Source organism: Cydia fagiglandana, chromosome 16 (assembly GCF_963556715.1).
Source record: "Cydia fagiglandana chromosome 16, ilCydFagi1.1, whole genome shotgun sequence".
Classification (NCBI taxonomy): domain Eukaryota; kingdom Metazoa; phylum Arthropoda; class Insecta; order Lepidoptera; family Tortricidae; genus Cydia; species Cydia fagiglandana.
Genome location: NC_085947.1, coordinates 2,249,305 through 2,270,971, shown reverse-complemented (window position 1 = coordinate 2,270,971; position 21,667 = coordinate 2,249,305). Strand labels below are relative to the sequence as shown.

Genomic DNA, 21,667 nt, shown 5'->3' with positions numbered 1-21,667 from the left:
AAACTAGGCGAATTTCAAAAAAGTTTATAGGACATTTTTGTCTCTAAATATGATCAGGAATACGCTGTTAAAATTATTCGGTTTCCTCATGTTACACCCTGTATAAGTTTTAATTTATCACGTAAAAGGCAAACGAACAGACGAATCGCCTGATGGTTATCGATTTTAACTGTCACCCATATACACTGACACCCCCTTGTTGTAAGTGCGCTGCCGGCCTTTAAGGTGGGACTATACTTTTCTTGAAGGTTTTAAGGGTCGCAACTTTCCGGACATACAGAAAAAAGTAGAAAATAAATGAGGGGGGCACCACGTCCTATTACGTAACTGTCACATTTTTGACGTAAAATGCTGAAAAGGTGGCAACAATTTATTATGGACATTTTTAGTTCCATTTTATTCAATTTCTACAATTTTGTGTCGCACCATAAATACATTTCTATCTAATATTGAAAACTTTCGCGTTTTGAACACATATTAACTCAAAACGAAACGAAACTGTGTCGACACGCCGTTAAATAATGGTAATAAAATATATTCGCGATAGACCAATCTATACATGTGAGATATACATTTAGGTATAAGCATAGACTAGGAATCCTCTAGACCGAGTTTAGAGCAATTATTTCATGCAACCGACGATGCCAAAAATGCGGGAGGGCGCGGGACGAGGTGAGCAAAGTTTCGTGCCATGATTGGTCCGTTCAAAGACACGGACGTCACACAAAGACGCTTTCGACTCGAACATGGAGTAAAATTACCGTATGCGTGGCAGAGGGGGTAGCGCGACTATGCTCAGTATGGAGGATGTTTTGTCTGTCTATAAGTATCGTCTTAAAACATGTTTTCATTAACAATTTATCTAGAATTGTTTTCTACAAGGATTACTTTATCAGTTTTATCACCAATCAAGTCGCAGCAATAAAACGCGTATATTGAGACAAACAATAAAAAGGGAGTAAAATTCTACATAAATTTTACTACCCCGTACCTACTTATCCTCGGATCGCCTGATTTAAGGGCAACGTCATATTGTTGATTCACCAAAGAGGAGTTTTCGCCGAAGTATGTCAAATTTCGGTGGTTCCGCGGCTGGCTTCCTGACACACAGCCGTATTCGAACAATAAGATACGTCAAATACTATATATTGAAACCATACATGTCATGTCATTTATATGGATCAGATAAGTTAGTGTCAAACAAGTGTTAAAGGTGACGTTTTTGTTTGAAGAAATGTATCTCGTTGTTCGAATACGGCTGACAGCCTGTGTCACACAGGGGAATGGCGAAATGCATCTCAGCCATAATGCTGCCGGTCTAAGCATATTAAGTAGGTATATAAAGCATATAAAGTACGCCCCCTGCGGTTGCAGGCGTCCATAGGCTACTGCCATCAACGTTGTATAAAAAAGTAGGTATATTAATTTCTAAACTGAAAAAAAAAACTTTTTGTCTGTGGTTTCATTTGTAATATTGATAGTTATGTTTTCAAAAATAAGCCGATCGACTTACATAGTTTCATTGTTTCCCGGCTCCACGCCTGTTTTAAGAAATTAAAATATTGTATAATAGTGTTTTTGCGGGGTAAATATAAAAACTGCTATCATTTTTATCAAGCCGATACAGATTTAATTTTCTGCTTTGAATAATTGTTATGGGTTTCAATTTGTTTACAATATAACATTACTTTATAGACAACAATCAACCAGAAATATGAAATAAAAATCTGTAGGTACGAGTATGTATTCAATAGTTCATTCACAACTCCAATAACTCTGAAAAAAAATTGATTTTTTATCTGTTACCTGCTTCGCGAAATGTAATTTTTTTTTGGATTTTAATAGTGATAAAAATGCAAAGTCATTTAATGATGTTTGCCAAAAAAATTGTGAAGGCTAAGGTTCATGAACAAAAATAAATAAATACATTATACTTACTTACTTACTCCGTTGGCTCAGCGACCCAAAATGAGACTTGGCTTCCGACACAAGACAGCGCCACTTTTCTCGCGGAAAATATCAATAAATAATATAAATTAAATACATTATAATACATTTAAAAAGCTAGAAAATAAAACCCAACGTTATACTTACAACGTTACACATCTCAGCTGCAATAAAAGAGCACTTTGCGTAAATAGGTACGTTAAAAAAACACTTTCCTTACGGCATTACCCACTCACGTTTGGTTAACGCGTTTATGTTAATTGAAATAACACTTCAAAATGAAAAACGTTTTCTTACACTCGTGTTAATTTCACCCTGTTTGTTTATTTACCCACAAGGGTTGGGGCCTTCGGGGCTCCTTCATTCCATTCCATTCCTTTGTTTAACTCAAAGCCATATTAACCTTGTAAGTCCCCGTGTACTTGTACAAGTACAAACTAAATTCGAGTTTTGAACTCGTATAGAAATAAAAGAAAGTTCCAAATTCAAAAGCGCCAAAATTGCCCTGGGTCTTACGAGGTAAAGAAAAACAGAGAAGTCATTTTATATGTGAAATACAGATGTGGTACATAATTATTTTCCATCGCATTTTCACGGAAACGTACGAACGTGTCTTGCTATTTCAGACAGTCTCGGTACAAAAAGTACTGACGTTGACTGGAGTAGCATGACAAAATACGAAAGTTTCCGAGAAAATACGATGGAACTCAATTATGCACTATATCTAGATATTATTAACAGGCCATGAGTGTGCTTTGAATAGATTTAGCTTCGTAATGTGTTGTCCACTAGTTGTGGTTGTATTGCAAGTTTTTTTTTTATATTTGAGGCTGGAATTTCCATTTGAGGACCCTGGCTTTTGTAGAAACTGCCACATAAATAAAATCAGCAAAAGTAACCTAGCCTTTTCGGAATGGAAAAACATGACGGCGATGATTTACGATGAAATAAAATATATCAAGGAATATACAGGATGCTTCCTGTAACAGGAGCAATAAATTAAACTAAAGGCTGTACTCCTCAAACTGACCAACATTTGTTCAGCAACTTTTAAAAATTATAAATCCTTTAGACTTCCTCTTTTTCATACAAAATAAATATTGCCTTCAATGTACATCAGTGTGTTTGACGTTGCTTGTCACGCTGTAAACATGACAAAATTTGCAATACATTGCGTCTTAGAATAAACTTTAAAGTGTAATAAAAATCAAACCATAAGTTATTTTCAAAAGTTGCTGAACAAATGTTGGTCAGTTTGAGGCGTACAGCCTACAGTTTAATTTATTGCTCCTGTTACAGAAAACACACTGTATGAACACATGCGGTTAAGAATCATTCCTGTCAACCGTAGCTAAACTAAGTTTCTTAAAATGACTATCCACAAACTCACACTATTCAATAAGTAAAATTATATATAATGAATCACTCGTAGGTACTCGTACCAATTAAGAATATAAAGGTTTTTTCGTCCAAATTAGTACGAGTATTTTCTCACCTGTCATAAACATGACTGGAAAGCGAAATCAACGCTAACCCAAGAACTTAACGAAAAAATAAAATATTATGTAGCCGATTCCGCCAACACTTCGCATTCATTACTCAATCTCAAAACAGAATGGAGGCGAAAAGCAATTCTGACAAATTAGTTTCGCCCAAAAAAACCTCTAATGAATTAACGTTTTACGGCCGTCTTTGAATTCCTGCCCATCATCGTATACAAAGGCTGCTGGGAATTTCTGGGAAATTCTGGGACAGTTTTCGCTTAGAGTGATGAAAGTGTTGGGGGCAGATTTGAATGAATCTATACAATATTGGTTATTTGAAAAGGTTGAAAGCAGGTAGGAGTTCTATTGCAGCGGGTGACGCCTGTGACAGGAGCAAATAATTAAAAAATAGATTGTATTCTTCAAACGGTGACCCTTTTGTTCAATAACTTTAAAAAAATATATAAGGCTTTCATCATCTCAGCCTATATACGTCCCACTGCTGGGCACAGGCCTCCTCCCGAGCGCGAGAGGGCTTGGGCTATAGTCCCCACGCTAGCCCAATGCGGATTGGGGACTTCACATACACCTTTGAATTTATTCGCAGATGTATGCAGGTTTCCTCACGATGTTTTCCTTCACCGAAAAGCGACTGGTAAATATCAAATGATATTTCGTACATAAGTTCCGAAAAACTCATTGGTACGAGCCGGGGTTTGAACCCGCGACCTCCGGATTGCAAGTCGCACGCTCTTACCGCTAGGCCACCAGCGCTCTAGCTAATATAAGGCTTTAGAGTTCCTATTTTTTTTTTCATTATTTTCAATGTACGTCATCATCACTGTAATTGACGTTGCTTGTCACGCCTTAAACATAACGAAATTCGCAATAGATTGCGTCATAGAATAAACTTTAAATTGTATTAAAAATCAAAAAACAAGTTTCTTTAAGTTTCTAAACAAATGTTAGTCAGTATGAGTCCAGCCTACAGTTTATTTTTTTGCTCGTATTGAGGTTAGACCGAGCCGGGGCCGGGCCAGAGCTTCCGCCGCGTCGTTTTCTTTGGAAAGCACCACGTGATCACCGATCAGCCGTCATAGAAAATGACATGTCGAACGCCTCGGCCCGGGCACGGTCCGGTCTAGCGTGAGTCATCCTTTACAGGCCACACCCGGTAGGTATAAGAAAATAACGAACACGGTGGAGTTTTCTTGGAATTTGAATCCCCAGGTCGCATTACATCGGTTCGCGTGAGCAATTTTATTTACTTTTGTGAGCTCGGTCAAACGAAGTCTAAAATCTATAGGTACCTTTCTGATTCAGACCGCAACAGCTTTACTGCTGCAGTATCAATGCCACTAATGTCAAAAATCCGGACCGCAAAATTGACTTTGACATTATCGACGGTAATGCAGTTCGGCAGTAATGTCGTGCTGAAATACTGCAGCAGTAATACTGCCAACTGCATCACTCTCGAAATTGTTAAGTTTAATATTAATTTCTTGATAAATTACCTTTTTCACGTTACCTCACCTTAAGACAAATCCCGCACTTCATGGGAATCGATAGATGAAACCGTTTATGAATGAATGAATGAATGAATATTCTTTATTTCAGACCAGGTCCATATAAAATTAAAATTTAAATAAATAAAATTAAAATTAAAATTAAAATTAAAATTAAAATTAAAATTAAAATTAAAATTAAAATTAAAATTAAAATTAAAATTAAAATTAAAATTAAAATTAAAATTAAAATTAAAATTAAAATTAAAATTAAAATTAAAATTAAAATTAAAATTAAAATTAAAATTAAAATTAAAATTAAAATTAAAATTAAAATTAAAATTAAAATTAAAATTAAAATTAAAATTAAAATTAAAATTAAAATTAAAATTAAAATTAAAATTAAAATTAAAATTAAAATTAAAATTAAAATTAAAATTAAAATTAAAATTAAAATTAAAATTAAAATTAAAATTAAAATTAAAATTAAAATTAAAATTAAAATTAAAATTAAAATTAAAATTAAAATTAAAATTAAAATTAAAATTAAAATTAAAATTAAAATTAAAATTAAAATTAAAATTAAAATTAAAATTAAAATTAAAATTAAAATTAAAATTAAAATTAAAATTAAAATTAAAATTAAAATTAAAATTAAAATTAAAATTAAAATTAAAATTAAAATTAAAATTAAAATTAAAATTAAAATTAAAATTAAAATTAAAATTAAAATTAAAATTAAAATTAAAATTAAAATTAAAATTAAAATTAAAATTAAAATTAAAATTAAAATTAAAATTGAAATTGAAATTAAATTAAATTATAACATTACATTACATTAATACATTACATGTGTTAGTAACAGTGTGAAATCATTAAATTAATGTTCCTACAACTAAGGTTAGTATATATACAGGACATCACAGTCTTTCTACATACAGTATATTGGCTTGCCTGTCAGTACATGTATCATATTACAATGGTTTATGTACTGACAGTCAAACCTTGACGCAAATGCCCTCAGGATAATGTTAGAGCTGTCCCGCACCCTACGCGACAGGGATGTGCACCGCTTCCGCATTGTGGTGTAGAAACAGTCTACCCTAGCTTCAGCAAACATCCCCGATGCGCTGCAGTAGCGAGACAGCCCCATCATCATCCTGAAGGCATTGTTGTACTGTACACGGAGGGCGTTGTACTGTTTCTGCGTATAAGAGATCCACAGGCTGCTCGTGTAAAAAGTTGTACAAAAGGCTCTAAAGAGAGTTACCTTAACTTCAGCAGAGCAACGAGCGAACCTGCGGGCCACCATGTTTGCCCTAACAGACAACGCCCTCCGTTCTCGCTCAATATCGGCATCATCTTTCAAGTCAGAGGTTACCACATGGCCAAGATACTTAAAAGATTCTACCCTATTCAAAGGAGTACCATATAATCGAATAGGCGGCACAGGTGGCAGATCTTTACCTCTGACTTGAAAGACCATGCATTCGCTCTTTTTTATATTGTACATTAGAGCGTGACTTTTAGCATATTGCTCACATATGCCAAGCAACTGCCCAAGGCCACACGGAGAGGCACTCAACAGCACCATGTCGTCAGCGTAGCTTAAGTTGTTGAGACATACGTCATCAATGTGGCAGCCGACATGAGTGCTGCTGAGCTCCTCTATTAATGCATTTACATACAGGTTGAAGAGCTTGGGTGAGGAGATACCCCCTTGCCTCACCCCGCACTCCAACCTGTATGGATCCGAATATGCGTTTGACCATCTCACCACGTTGACCTGGTTAATATACCAGAACTTAAAAAGGCGGTAAAGCTCAGTAGGCATATTGATGTTTTTTAGTTTCTGCCATAATACATCATAATTAACCAGGTCGAACGCTTTAGAGAGGTCAAGAAAACACGCATACACGGCCGTGCTTCGACCCGTATAGTACCTGACTGTCTGCTTTAAACTCAAGATAGCCGTTTCGGTTGACAGGCCCGGTCTGAAACCGAATTGGTTGTGATGTAGATTTAGGTACTTGTCAAGCTGAGTGCTGAGCAGACTGTCAAGCACCTTAGAGATCACGGTTGCCAATGAAATCGGCCTATAGTTGTTTTTATCACTTATATCAGCATTTTTGTTTTTAACTATTGGCACAACTACAGTTTTCATTAGAGCATCCGGCAAGTAAGAATGACTCATGCAAAGGTTAAATAATAAGGCCAGTACTCTAGGCAAGTGAGAGCCAGCATACTTAAGGTGTTCTATGCTTAGGCCGTCGTGTCCAGGAGATTTTCCCCGAGCCATTGATTGAATTACTGCATGTACGTCTTTCGCATCAAATCTAGCTATAATTTCCTGTCCTCGCGGCCATTCATCACCTTCTGACGGCGATGCCACCAAAGGTGACGATACAGTGAAATGAGATTTAAATATGCTGGCTATACTGTTATGATCGCTAATGCCATTAATACTTGCCGGGAGACTAGGTTTGCCATTCAGCCTCTTAGTTGATTTCCAAAAGCTACGAAAGTCTTGATTTCTATGATGACTTGCCAAGATGTCCATTTTTATTTGTTCGCTGTGATTTTGACACCACTTCAAGCGCTGTTTAAAAACATTACGACTACTTTGCATGTCATCATAAACACGTCCGGCTTTAGGTTTTCCATACAAAATCCATAACTTAAATTTATCCCTAGCCTCCAAATGCGCCGCACGGACATATTTGTTCCATCCAATGACTACTGGTTTCTTTTTAAAGGCACGTTTCAAAGAATAACAACTAGTGGCCGCATCGCTCAAAACCTCTATTATATTAACATATAATGCATCTATAAGTTTTTTGTGTGTGTCGTCATCACAACAACGGTCACCGCAAGATTTAAAGTCATTAGAATAATTAATTCGGCCAAGCCGCTCATTACAAATTTTGTTATACAGATCTACTTGTTCGGGTTTTCTTTCCCCCCAAATAATCTTGTTAGTCACAGGCTTTATTTCGTATAATAACTCGGACCCAATATTACCAAAGTTACATTTAATACAGAGAGGATAGTGGTCTGACCATATTACATCATAATTAAAGCTAACATTTACAATTGTTTTCGTGGCAGATTCCGTCGTCAAAATGTGGTCTAGCCACCGCCTAGACCCGTTAGCCTCGCTGATAAAACTGTAGGTATTTGATCTCAATCCTAACGTTTCAATGTCAGCACAAGTCCACTTTTGTTCGGAACAAAAATTTATCATTTCGTTATAAAATAATTCGCCCGGATGAGCGTTAAAGTCTCCTAATATATATGCTAAACGGACATCCTCATTAATAATAGTAGCACTCACCAGGCTAAGGCAATCCGTAAATTCCACTAAGTTCATAATTTTATCCGTAGGCATGTAAACACTGAACACAAGTAACGATTCTCGAGGGAGGTTAATTTTTATGGCACTTACGCGCGCGTTATCACACTGCACAATAGAAACGTTGGGAAACACACTCTTATTCCACATCAGCGCGACACCGCCATACGGTCTTCCACGAATCATGCCAACCGTGGTGTCCATCGCTGAGGTTCCAGTATATCCAAACCTTGTGTATATCTCAGCTAAGTAATGTATATCGTCAGGCCGCAACCAGGTTTCTTGCAAGGCAATGACATCCGAAGACTGACATAATTGCCGTATAGAATCCACTGACCGCTTTACGTTCTTACAATTAAAGCTTACTAACTGTACCAATCCATTGGCACTATTTATACATTTTTGGTTATTTGTTTTTTCCATTATGAATGCTATTATGTGTGCCGTCAACAGATGTCTTTCTGTTCGCCGTGCTTTGCCTAAAATGCACAAATCTCTTAAATACTATGCCCTTAGGCCATATTTTAGCATCCAGGAAAAGTGACTCTTTACTTTCCAATACGAAAAACTTGAATGCATTATGGGTTTTTATTTGGATATTTAGTTTTTCTAATATTATGTTTTCCTGTGTTTTGTCCTTGACATAGTTTATAATATCGGATTCAAGGCAATCTTTGTTTACATTTGAGATAAAAATCGGTATTTTCCTCTCGGCCGCCCTAAACTTAACATTGTTTTGCGCATCGCAGGCTAAGCCTCGTTTTCCCGCATAACGGTAATTCGGTTTATTACGCTTATAGGTCTTTGTAATCCATTCACCGTTTTCACTATTATTGTCGTCGCGCGGGTAGCTGTTGTTGTCTGTCACCGCGCAGTGGGTATCCGTATCACATTCCTTGGCCGCTTGCGCACACGGTTCAGCAATCTCCGGTAGGGGAGGATGACTCACCTCAACGGATAATAACGGATTCGATGTTGCGATTTCGTTGTTATTGTGACACTTTACTTGAATATTTTTGTGTGGCGATTTTTTCTTCGGAGATAACTGCCTATTGTTTATCTTATTATCATTATTTAGCGGTATAGTAGGAGATACTTGTGACGTGCAGGAAGAGTTCTCTTTTTCTGAGTTTGTGGAACAGTGGGATAGCCCAATTGGGCCACTGTCATACATCCACGCTCCCCGCCTCGCATTCACCTTGCTAAAGGTGGATTGCGGTATTGACGCATATTTCATATTATTTAAATCCAAACGTAGCTCCTCAAGTTGAGTTATTGTAGCATAAGAAGATTTTAATAGCGTAATGTCATTTTGCATCTTTGCGAGATCTTTTAACAGTTTTGTACAGTCTAAATGATCTACCGTTATTGGAGGTAAGTTCTCGAGTTTACGCGCAACGAACACGGGCACTTTATCTATTTCGACTGATCGTAGTAGTGCCACAATGTCCTCCAAGTCTCGAACCTCCTTGCCACTGTTTTTTCGCGATATTTTGCGATGATCGGTCGACACAGAATCAAACAATAAACATTTTGATTTTTTTATCTCTTCGCTGGAAAACGACGTTCTACAAAGGCGCACTAAAGTGTCGTCATCTATTACCGATAGTTTATTCTGTATGTAGCACAACAGTTCATTAATAACGATATTACACGTGTTACATTTAAGCACATTCGCCATTTTTACGAATTTCGTCTCATGCGAGTCGGCGAGATAGCCGTTAGCGCACACAACCGGTACCGATCGCTGCGCGCGCGTCACTTTTATGTTCATCATTGGAAATTTCTGTGCCTCCAGTGTAAAAGGGTTAAACTCAAAAAATGTAATTTTTCAGTATGGCCGAAAAACGTTTCAAACCGTGTTTTCTCTGCATTGTTTCTAAAAAAATTAGGTTTTTGTTTTTAGTTTAGATAGTTTAAGTCATGAATTATAACTTGTCATTTAAATTAACCTGACTTATGTGAAAGTAACGGAAATATTGGCTTTCAAAAACAACTTATATCCCTTTTCACAAAAATAATGAATGTGTGAAAAGGTTAAACTGCACTTTCTCTAGTGTTGCTAAAATCTTTTTGAACTTTTGTGTTGTGTAAAGAAACCATTCTGGGAACTAAATATTGCATTTTTTTTAGATTGATGGTACAAAAAACAAACCAAAGAGAATAATATTAATGTAATTAAAGAGTGACTTAATATATTTAATTACTCTGTTGAAATTGTGAATGGTTACTGAACAGAGTAATGTTGTACTGTTGTACTGTAGTAGTGTTGTACTGACAACAGGGCAGTTGTACTTGTTTGTCTTACTTCCCCATCTTTGTTTTTTTATTTTTTGTTTTTGTTGCACAATTATTTCATAATCAGCCTTTTAGATGTCTTTTCTTCTAAAGGACTTTCTTTTTGATATTTGACTTCCACCGTTTTGCACAACATTGACCAACAAAAAAAAATTATATGGAAAGGAATCTAAGTGAACATTAACCATAATCATTAACTCAATTTAGCGAAACTAGATGGTGAAAAACGGTCAAAGTAAATTATTTATACCCCTTTACACATCATGACGTCTTAAAAAATGTTTGTGAATAATAAAAAAACTTAAGTTTTACCGTCATTCACGAACTAGACTCGGTAGTTGAAATAGATCTAAGTGAATTTTGATTTCTTTACACCGAATGTTTCTTGAAATGTAGTTTATTCATTAGGATTAAACTTTACTTTAACTATCGTTCGTAACACGATTCTTAAGTACCAATTTTTTAAACGAGATTATATAAAAATAAATCGTTTTGAACATAATGGTTAAGATTTTTGGCAAACTTAAACCCTTTTGCACAATCGATATCTCAGCAATTAGAAGTCGTAGGGCCGTGGGTGTCAGCACAAAAGATGTAGTTTCATGTAATAAACCTTGTACTGGCAAAATTTGTAATTTGGACAAACTCGAGTTTAACCCTTTTACACTGGAGGCACAGATTTAAGGTTGTTAGTTACTGATCATCATGGGTGGCTGGGTTGGGAGGTCAGTCAGTCGCTTTCGTAAAAACTAGTGCCTAAGTCAAATCATGGGATTAGTTGTCAAGCGGACCCCAGGCTCCCATGAGCCGTGGTTAAATGCCGGGATAACGCGAGGAAGGAGTTACTGATCATCATATAAAAACCAAGTCCTTCGCTTCTATAACAACAGATTTGAAAAAGCGGCCAAGTGCGAGTCGGACTCGCCCATGAAGGGTTCCGTATCAGCAAGTAACATAATAAAATTGCGGTTTACGATTTATGACGATTAAAAAAAACTACGTACTAGATCTCGTTCAAACCAATTTTCGGTGGAAGTTTGTATGGTAATGTACATCATATATTTTTTTTAGTTTTATCATTCTCTTATTTTAGAAGTTACAGGGGGGGGGACACATTTTACCACTTTGGAAGTGTCTCTCGCGCAAACTATTCAGTTTAGAAAAAAATGATATTAGAAACCTCAATATCATTTTTGAAGACCTATCCATAGATACCCCGTATGGGTATGAAGAAAAAAAAATTTTAAGTTTCATTTCTAAGTATGGGGGACCCCCAAAATTTATTGTTTTTTTTCTATTTTTGTGTGAAAATCTGAATGCGGTTTACAGAATACATCTACTGACCAAATTTCAACAGTATAGTTTTTATAGTTTCGGAAAAAAGTGGCTGTGACATACGGACGGACAGACAGACAGACAGACATGACGAATCTATAAGGGTTCCGTTTTTTGCCATTTGGCTACGGAACCCTAAAAAGCCTCGAAAAAGGCTTCAAAGCGCAGAGAATTGTAAAACGGAGTCGATACTAATTTAGACTCACGTCTTTTTTTTTTTTATGAATGGGCTTACTCATGGCCACAGACTAGCCGAGGCGTAGACGTGGCCTACGATGGAGCGAGCTTCATGAAAGTTTGAAAAAAAAAACTCGAGTTTCTACCTACTCTAACTCAAAATAGGTATCTAGACAAAGTTCACGCATACTTACCTTTTAACCGTCGGCGTCGTAGACTGTATAAGACATACAAAATCTGCGGTCTGATAAATAAGACATAAGTTCAACTTCGTACCGCCGACACGAGCACGCTCGATGAAAAATTTTATGGCGGTTAAAAGGTTAAAGGTTATAGAAAGCCTTGAAATCAAAACAAAAGAATCCGTCATTTATATGACAATATCTTTTGACCTGTCATTCAAATTCATACTCTGCCCCATCCTTACAAGACCCAATACAACAATATCGCTGTCGCACTAAAATTCATTCGAATCATAACCTTATATCACTGTGATAGAGTTCGGTTTTAACCATTGAGTCAAAAGATTGCCTTTAAGCAATAAGGGTAGCTGTCGGAATACTTGACGTCTTTAATAATGGAGATGACTTTTATGCCACGGCATATTTCTTAGATTTTCCTGTGCGTTTTTCTGAAGTTTAGGATAACGGGATAAAAACGGGTGGTTGGGGATAATCGATTCTAAATGTTTACGTAGACGAAATACTTCTTCACTTTTAACTAAATGTTGGAAAAAATATATAACACTTTCCCGTGTTCGCGAAGTGGTCCGAGTAGCGCTGTCATTTTTCACGCAAAATAGGTAGGATGGTTTTCGATTTGCGAAAAATTCCCGGGCTGCCTGGCCAAGGTGACGATCGCTTGCACTTTGCCATCGGATCACTTAGAAGTGTATCACTCTTACATATGTGTGACAGTGACAGTTACGTAGCGTTATGGTAACATTCCTAACATAACACATTGGTAACATTTCTAACCGCAGCTGCACTACCGGTACTGAAGGCTGTCATTGTTAATTTCCATAGTAAAATGAACAGTAATGCAGCTGTCGTTGGAAATAGAGTGTCACCTTTAGCGACTGGCATGTTGTCTACGGGCCCAGTACAACTAATCAGGTACATTTAAACCTACGGTGCTCAAACGTGGTCACTCACCGAGGCGCAAAAGACCAAATTGAAGGTTTGCCAGAGAGCTATGGAGCGCAGCATACTAGGAGTAAAACGGATTGACCGAATCCGTAACTCTACGCTGCGCTCAAAAACGCGCATTACCGATGTTGGAACTAAGACCGCCAAGCTGAAATCGGACCGGGCCGGCCATGTCTGCCGCATGCACCCACAGAGGTGGGCCAAAATAACCACGGTATGGGTGCCGCAAGACGGGCGAGGATGTGGTAGGCCCAGACGGAGATGGCGGGACGACCTGGACGCATATCTTAATGACTGGCCGGAGATTGCCCAAAATCGAGACGAATGGAAATCAAGGGGGGAGGCCTTTGCCCAGCAGTGGGACACCGTATAGGCTTATAATAATAATAATATTAAATTAATATACCTAAGTAATATGTTATTTACATCGATAGAACCTTTGAAAAACCATTCTGTAAATATTTTTTTTAAAGAATATTTGGCTAATTTGAAACGGAATTGGGCATCTATAGATCATAGAAAGTTTCTAAATAAACAACAGATACATATTAGTTTTTCATTTTATTCGTAAGTGTTATTTTTTTAGCCTCCGTGTATACAGACTATTTTCTTTATAAATTATAAAACACATGATAAAAATTAAAGAAAAACATCGTATTCTGGACAAAATTAGAGAAATTGCACATTTAACCTATTTTCCCTCAAATACTAGATTTAAATACTAGATTTTAACTTACAGTTGTAAAAATACGTCACTAAATTTTATACTGCATGTAAAATAATATTTTCCAACGGGCGCTTAAAGCTGGCAACGGTTTCTAATACCGGTATTAGTACCGGCAACAGGAAAATCCCATTTGCATAATACATCTTTATTAATACCGGTACCAAATAGCATAAAATATTCCAAATGACAGCGAATCCAATCCCGTAATGATATAGAAACGTTGTGTTTGTGACGTTTATTCGTGTAACTCTGTTTTATGCGTTTTATGTCGCGCAGTTAATAATGAAATACTGGGTTACGTTCCTTTGTTAGTGCCGGCTCTCGGTTTATGAAGTTTACAGCTTTGTTTTTACATGCAATTTATGATATTAAAGCTGAAAAGGATCGTTTCTCGTTTGTTCTGTCAAAGTCATAAAAATGTAGGTTTACACGTCTTTTCATCTTACAAAATGCAATAAAACATAGCTTAATAGCTCAAACCTAGATACATGTAAGGGTCTCCCCAAATATATCGACGCGCATTCGGCAAAAGCCGATAGGAAAAAGCTTTATGTCCGCGCAATAAGACCGAAAAAGTCGTCGTTCGGCTCGGCTCGCATCGGCCGGCGCCGGCCGACGCGTCGTCGGCTTCTTCGCTCTTATTGCGTGGACATAAAGCTTTTTCCTATCGGCTTTTGCCGAATGCGCGTCGATATATTTGGGGAGACCCTTACTTTCTAATATTGAGTTTGCCATTTGCAGCAACAATACAATCGGCAGTAATTAAATACTGCAGCAGTAACTCTGGTGCAGTCTAAATCCGAAAAACTATATGATTATTCGCCAAAGACCAACTTTGTAAACGATAATCAAATTCAAAATATTTTACACCACGTCGGTGGTAATTTGGCAAACAAACATACGGCCTTTAGGAAACAAATATTTGAATACTGAAGTTCCAGCCAGACATGTAAAGAACTAAATTTGTCGACCTATAATTAAAGTCTTTAGAAACTGTGCGGAAAGAGAAGAATCGTGAAATGTATGGGGTACAATATACTATCTCCCACTTTCCTTTTTCCGCACACACTCTAACTCGTGTTTTATCAAATAAATGATTATCTTATCTTATCACCATAAACCTACGGAAGCCTGCAACTCCAAGGGTGACAACATGCGCTTTGCCTTTAAAAAATATATTGAGTAAGAGTAAAATCTGTACATGTACACTCCCTTTTTTAAAGGGCCCCATAGTATGTAGCCGCTTGAGAAAACCTCGATTTAAAATATGCGTGCTCATTCAGATTTATCCACATCTAAGTGGACATCCACATCCAGCCGGCTATCCATCACGTCCGTCCCATTTGTCACGCGACAAAGAATCACTTGGCGTTGATCTGCATTTGAGGACAGGCATGCGACAAGAATATGGTATCTGACATACGGTTTGAATACAGATATGTGAATTTTATTTATTTATTTTATTCAAACAAGTTTAAACAGCATGCCAGAAAAATATGAAGCCATTGCGAACTAAACAGAAAATTGAAAAAGAAAAAAAGAATAATTTGAAGATGAATAAAGCATACATATGTAGTAATGGGATTCTCAAACAAAAGGGAGAGATTTGAAAGAACTTAAAATAATCAGTAGCTTTAAAAGGAACCTGGCTAGCGTTCATAAGCTCTTATAATTTTATCAACTCAGAAAGACAGTTAGTTTATGATGACAATTCATATAGTCTGTCTAAAGTTTCGTATAGCCCTCATGATAGCCGACCTCCGCTAGGAGATGGCACTGGAAGAAGAAGATAGACTAATAGACACCCCCGCAACATCAGAGATTTGCTAACCTGATTGGACCATCGCGTTGGTCTGCGACCCAATTTCTTTCCTTCCACCGAGCCAGTGGTGGCCATAAGCTTTCATTTAACTAAATACAAGAATTAGGTATTTGCGATGTGACACGTGTATTAAATCAAGTACATATTAGAAACTCGTGTAGCCCTTATCTTGTGAAATTCGAGCCAATTAGGATGCTTTACAGCGGCACGAGTCGAGAATTATATTGGAAATAAAAAATATGAAGCAGATTATAAATTTGAAAGCTTCGCTAGCACCAATATTGTAATATTTGTAATAAATCGGTATCGTAATAAAACAGGAATTTATCGCGTTTTAATACGCGATTAATTCCTGTTCTTCAAAATTCAATAAAGTTAGACCAAGACAAGTCTGCATCGATTTTTATAGAAGTTTCTAGAATAGAAGGTCATAATTTCATACAAGATTGACGTTTAAATTAACACTTGCATTGCTTGAGCTATCGAAGTCGTTGCAGACATGTATTGGTCTAACTCTAGGTTTATTGACAAAAATGTTGTTTCTTATATAAGCTTTTATCACTGACTGTACTTCTCTTTCAAAGGGCAACTAATACTCATCCAGACAATTCTAACAAACCCAAACACAAATAACTTGCTTTGTTATATCACAGAGTTCCTATGGCTAGCTCCAGTGTCTATTATGGGATCAACTCGAGGGTACAATAATATTGAATTTTCATCCAACTTTCAGTTTAATCGCATAATGGGAAGAGGGTCTAATTTAGCTTGCAAGGTATTTATCTTATTTTAATTTATATATTATAGGGATAACAAACAGCTATACAATATAATGTTACATTTGGTAGTACAATTAAAACTAACTTAATTCATAACCAACGACGTTATCCACGAATTGCAACAAAATTATGCAAAAAAAAGTATGACCTGAATATGCATAAAAACATTGCAAGTTCAATAAAAGCTTGAAATTAAGAAAGTTTAAATAAGTAAATAGCGTTATTATCAACATGCAAACAAAATGCAAGCAAACAGTACAATAGAAACCCATCCAACTTTCCCGTGTGCTTTGGCATGTTTCGGAGCACAATATGCATTGTAAATACTTAGAGGCCAATTCGAACGAACACTTTTGACATCAAAATGGCGCGAGTGAGACGCACGGCTGAATGAACATGAAATGACTTTATTTAGATACTTAATCATGTTCATGTTCAAAAGTTTGAATAGGCCTCCTAGAGGTAACTATATAAATCCGAAAACCTGAATTTGATCATCAAATAAGTTTTTAAAATCCAAAATTATTTAAGAGTTAAGACAAAATGGGACAATCACGTGAAACCGCCTTTTCATACAAACGTAGTCCTCGTTTTCCTCAGGGTATCTGGATTTGTTATGGATGCAATCATTCAGATGTAAAAACTGATATATCTGGTCGGATATACGAAAGCAATTTAGCCCAAACTAAATAAAAAAAAAATCGATAACCTGAATTTTTGTTTACCTTAAATAAAGGATTTTCCCTTTTCCATTTACTAACTTCTGATTCTGCGTAGATACAAGGACATCTGAATCTGTGCCTCGCTGGGAATGAAACGGGTCGCACAAACTGACAGCTTTAGTGTCGGATTCTCACACGTCGGAGATTTGTAGACACGTCATACCGTTATGATACGTGCTAAAGTAGTGCCCAGAAGGTACCGTTCGGATTTAGAATACACCAGCAGTAAGTACTACTCCAGTAAAAGTGACATTCCATTTCCAACTGCAGCTGCAATACTGTTCATTTTACTATGGAAACGCGTCGCTGTCATTGTCAATTTCCATAGAAAATTAACAGTATTGCAGCTGCAGTTGGAAATGGAATGTCACTCTAATGCGGCACTATATTACTACTGCTGACAGTATTGCTGTCTCAAAATGTTCGGATTTAGACTAGACCAGTACTCTACTGCTGCAGTAATGCGGCGCTACATACTATTGCTGTCGCAAATATCAAAACTCCAGGCGGGAACATGAATTTAAACATTTCTGGCAGTAATACATGGGCTGTAATGTCGCGCTGAGCCCAACTGCAATACTGCAGGAAAATTCAACTTCATATAAATATCTTGATAAAATTACTGCAGCGGTATTTTTTATAAAATTACCGCAGCAGTAACGCTGGCACAATCTGAATTCGAACTGTACCTTTAGACCAAACGCAGCAGTCAGATTTTTAATACAGTCGAGTTATTTTATCTAACAATCAAATTTACTCTACCGACTTATACATAATATTGTAATAAATGTAATAATCATAAAATCATAACAATGATACTTCGCGCGCACCCGAGCTGTATACATCGCCATTGTTAGTAGCTCGGTACTACTATAGCGTGTCTTATTTGAAATGTTTGTAATTTTTGGGCAGTTATGTAAAAGTCTGTGACAACCCTGCTGTGTTGTGCGGTGTTGGCATTTACGCAAGCATCAAAGGCGTCGTAATTAAATTAAACGGGACTTAATCGCGTATATTTAAGTTTTAAGAGTTACCTCCGACGTTTCGAGGATAATGTGTAAAAATAAAAGCTTGTAATGAAAGTTTAAATTAGTGTTAATCAAAGGCGTCGGTCCACTGTTACTTTTTACACAGTGCTAGTACCAAAGAGAATAGATAGTATAGAGGGGTATTGCCAAAGTAAATTTTGCTGTCACGGTATATTTACTGCCATCTATCGACACACGATTAAAACTTAAAATAAAATTGAAAATGTAAAAATATGATGTTCAAAATATGTTTACGGATATTTAAATGATTTTTCATTTTTATTGTTCCATACTGACCCATGTTCTTTCACTGATATGTGTTAAAATTGTCGAATATCAAACGGTGTCATCATCGCCATCTAGCCGAGAATAGGCTAAAGGTGTGTGTGCCATCTATTCGAGAATGACTTTTTTTTTATTTCCGAGGCACGTTTTTTTCTTAGACTTTATTTATCTTATACCTACGGAGTTACGAGTATATATATCTCTGGCTAGTACTAACTAAACTACCCTTAAAATATGTAGTCCTATCAAAAATACATGTTGTACATTAGTTCCATTGTCTTAATCCGACATATAAATCATATCCGTCATACTGACGTATACAAATTTGTAATAAAATTTTCTTTCAAAAGAAAAGAAAGCGAAATAACAAGTCAATTAATTATGAAAGGAACTAACTTCATTACGTAGTCGAGATTGCTATCTTGTTTACTTCGACCTTTCAACGAATGATGAATGAAGTGGTAATAATTACAGCAATTAGTCAGAGGCTTCACTTTGAGTAATATGGGAATTAGGTTATAAAAATGGCGTTAAAGTCTAAGGCCGTGGACAGGACGCAAGGCCTTTACCAGGATTCGAACCCGGGACCTCCTGCTTCGTAGTCAGGGTCTTCGTAGACCGACTATGCTAGGGAGGCCGACCGTTCATTATTATACGGGGTGTGACGTGATTTCGAGTAAAAAATTAAAGTTTAGGCTTTATTCCTCAAACTGACCAACAGTTTATTCAGCGACTTTTAAAAATTATGACGACTTTAGACTTCCTAATTTTCATACAATTTCAATATTATCTCCAATGTATGCCATTAACATAACAAAATTCGCAATACATTGAGGGCAGCCAATGACCGTTCGCCGTGGAGATCCTTGGGGGAGATCCTTGGCCTTTGTCCAGCAGTGGACGTCATTTACCTCAGATAATGATGATGAAAAATCAAAAATACTTATTTTTAAAAGTGTCTAAACAAATGTTGGTCAGTTTGAGGAGTACAGCCTACAGTTTAATTTTTTGCTCGTATTACAGACCACACCCGGTATGTATGCCTACCATTAATTATTTCGAGTATTTTTGTCCTACGCGGACAAGCACTTTAACCTTTGGGTATGAAAACCAGCTCCTAAGGGGATAATAAATGTTTTGAAGAAAAATACACCTGAAAAGCTCTTTTGTTGAGAAACAAAAGCCCTTTAGCGTGGGTTGCCTATAAAAACTCAGTATCTAGGGCGGTTTAGGTGTGCGAAGCAGGAAGTTTCTGGAGAAACGCACAGTTTGGGACCGACAACCATCTAAGTGGTGAAGGTGGTTTTTAATTATTTGCTCTTGTTACAGAAAACACCCGGTATATTCCGTATCCAGCCGGATACGTATTTAATTTTTTTTATGAGCTTACTCATGACCACAGACTAGCCGAGGCGTAGACGTAGCTTACGATGGAGCGAGCTCGCCCAGAAGGTGCCTGTTCACTCTTGATTTGAAGGTTGCCGGGTTATAAGAACACGGAAATATAGACGCCGGCAAGGAATTCCATTCTTTGGCAGTGCGCATAAGGAAAGAAGAAGAATTCGTGAGAATTGGTGGAATATCTACCAAGTATCATCATTTCAATTAATACTACCCAATTTATTAACGGATCTAAAACGAGCACATGTACATTAAATCTGTACACAATAAGATTACAACGACCAAAGAGACGTCCCACGTGTACAAAGCGCCATGAATTTATTATGTAAAAAGCGAGTTATTTCAAGAGAGCGTATTTCCATAAAATATTAGGCAGTTTATTTCAAGCCATATGAAGAAACAAGGAATATAACATACCCACGTTTGTGTAGGACAGGTTATCAAATAAAGATCAAAGACATTGAGAGTATGCACAGATTTTAAGCACGCATTAAGAGTCACGCGAGCCTAAATGCCTTATAATATACCGGGTGTGGCCTGTAATATGAGCAAAAAATTAAACTGTAGGCTGTACTCCTCATACTGACCAACATTAGTTCAGCGACTTTAAAAAAAAAAAAAATAATAATAATAATTTTTCCTTTTATTGACCCACAAAAAAAACATAATAATAGCAGTACCTTCAGATCCACAGCGCAGGCTTCGTCACTATACAGATAGCTCATCCACCTCAGGTTTCGTCAAAATAAAATGTATACTTTCACATATGTCATCCGCAACACGCATCGTCAAATTTAAAAGAAAATTGGTACACAACACAATAACAAGCCATAAACCTATATCCTAATCCGGTAAGTACCCGGCACAAACGTCCCCAAAATACCAGCGGCGTTCCCGCGCTGAATAGCCAACGAAAAAAATAACTTGTGGTTTGATTTTTAATACACTTTAAAGTTTATTTTAAGACGCAATGTATTGCGAATTTTGTTATGTTTAAGACGTGACAAGCAACGTCAATCACAATGATATGGCATGGCGGTGGCGTCCATTGAAGATAATATTTATTTTCTATGAAAAATAGGGTGTCTAAATACTTGATAATTTATAAAACTTGTTGAACAAAAGTGTCACCATTTGGGGAGTACAATCTATGTTTTAATTATTTGCTCGTGTTACAGGGCACACCCGGTATAAATAGGTGGACAAACACATTGGATATATCGGGTGGAACAGAACAAGGGATTTTTGTGCAACCGGGGAATTGTTTAGGCTACGTGCTTTATTTTTCATTTTAATCATGTTAATATTTCTAACAGTTTTTGAGATAGATACAATTTGTTAAACATTAGTGCAAAAATCTGTACGTTCAACCCTAGCAAGCCTAATAATGATATGCGTCAATTAAAAATGTACCTAAATAGCTTTGTAGGGTTGTCACTGATATAAAATTATATCATTTTAATGTTTTTGTTTTACTTTTAAATCCAGCTTTAAGATTATAACAACTCGATTGTAGATTACTTGAATAACACTAGTATCTTTCAGCTCAGTCTCTAGAAATGTTCCAGCCTGTATTATACCTATATCTAAATAATATATTCTACACAAACCAGCAAATATCAAATTTCAAATTGTAAAGGTTTCACATGCGCGAAAT

General features: G+C 36.5%; 1 protein-coding gene and 1 long non-coding RNA gene across 2 annotated transcripts in view; one reads left to right on the top strand and one right to left on the bottom strand.

The window, feature by feature from the left end:
• The window catches only part of LOC134671719 (uncharacterized), a 404,925-nt gene that overhangs the window by 20,228 nt on the left and 363,030 nt on the right, over window positions 1-21,667 (top strand). The window lies entirely within an intron of this gene.
• Window positions 8,543-10,036, bottom strand: LOC134671685 (uncharacterized). The gene has a single exon (XM_063529505.1). The coding sequence runs from the start codon at window positions 9,967-9,969 to the stop codon at window positions 8,695-8,697; it is 1,275 nt and encodes a 424-aa protein (XP_063385575.1). The 5' UTR covers window positions 9,970-10,036; the 3' UTR covers window positions 8,543-8,694.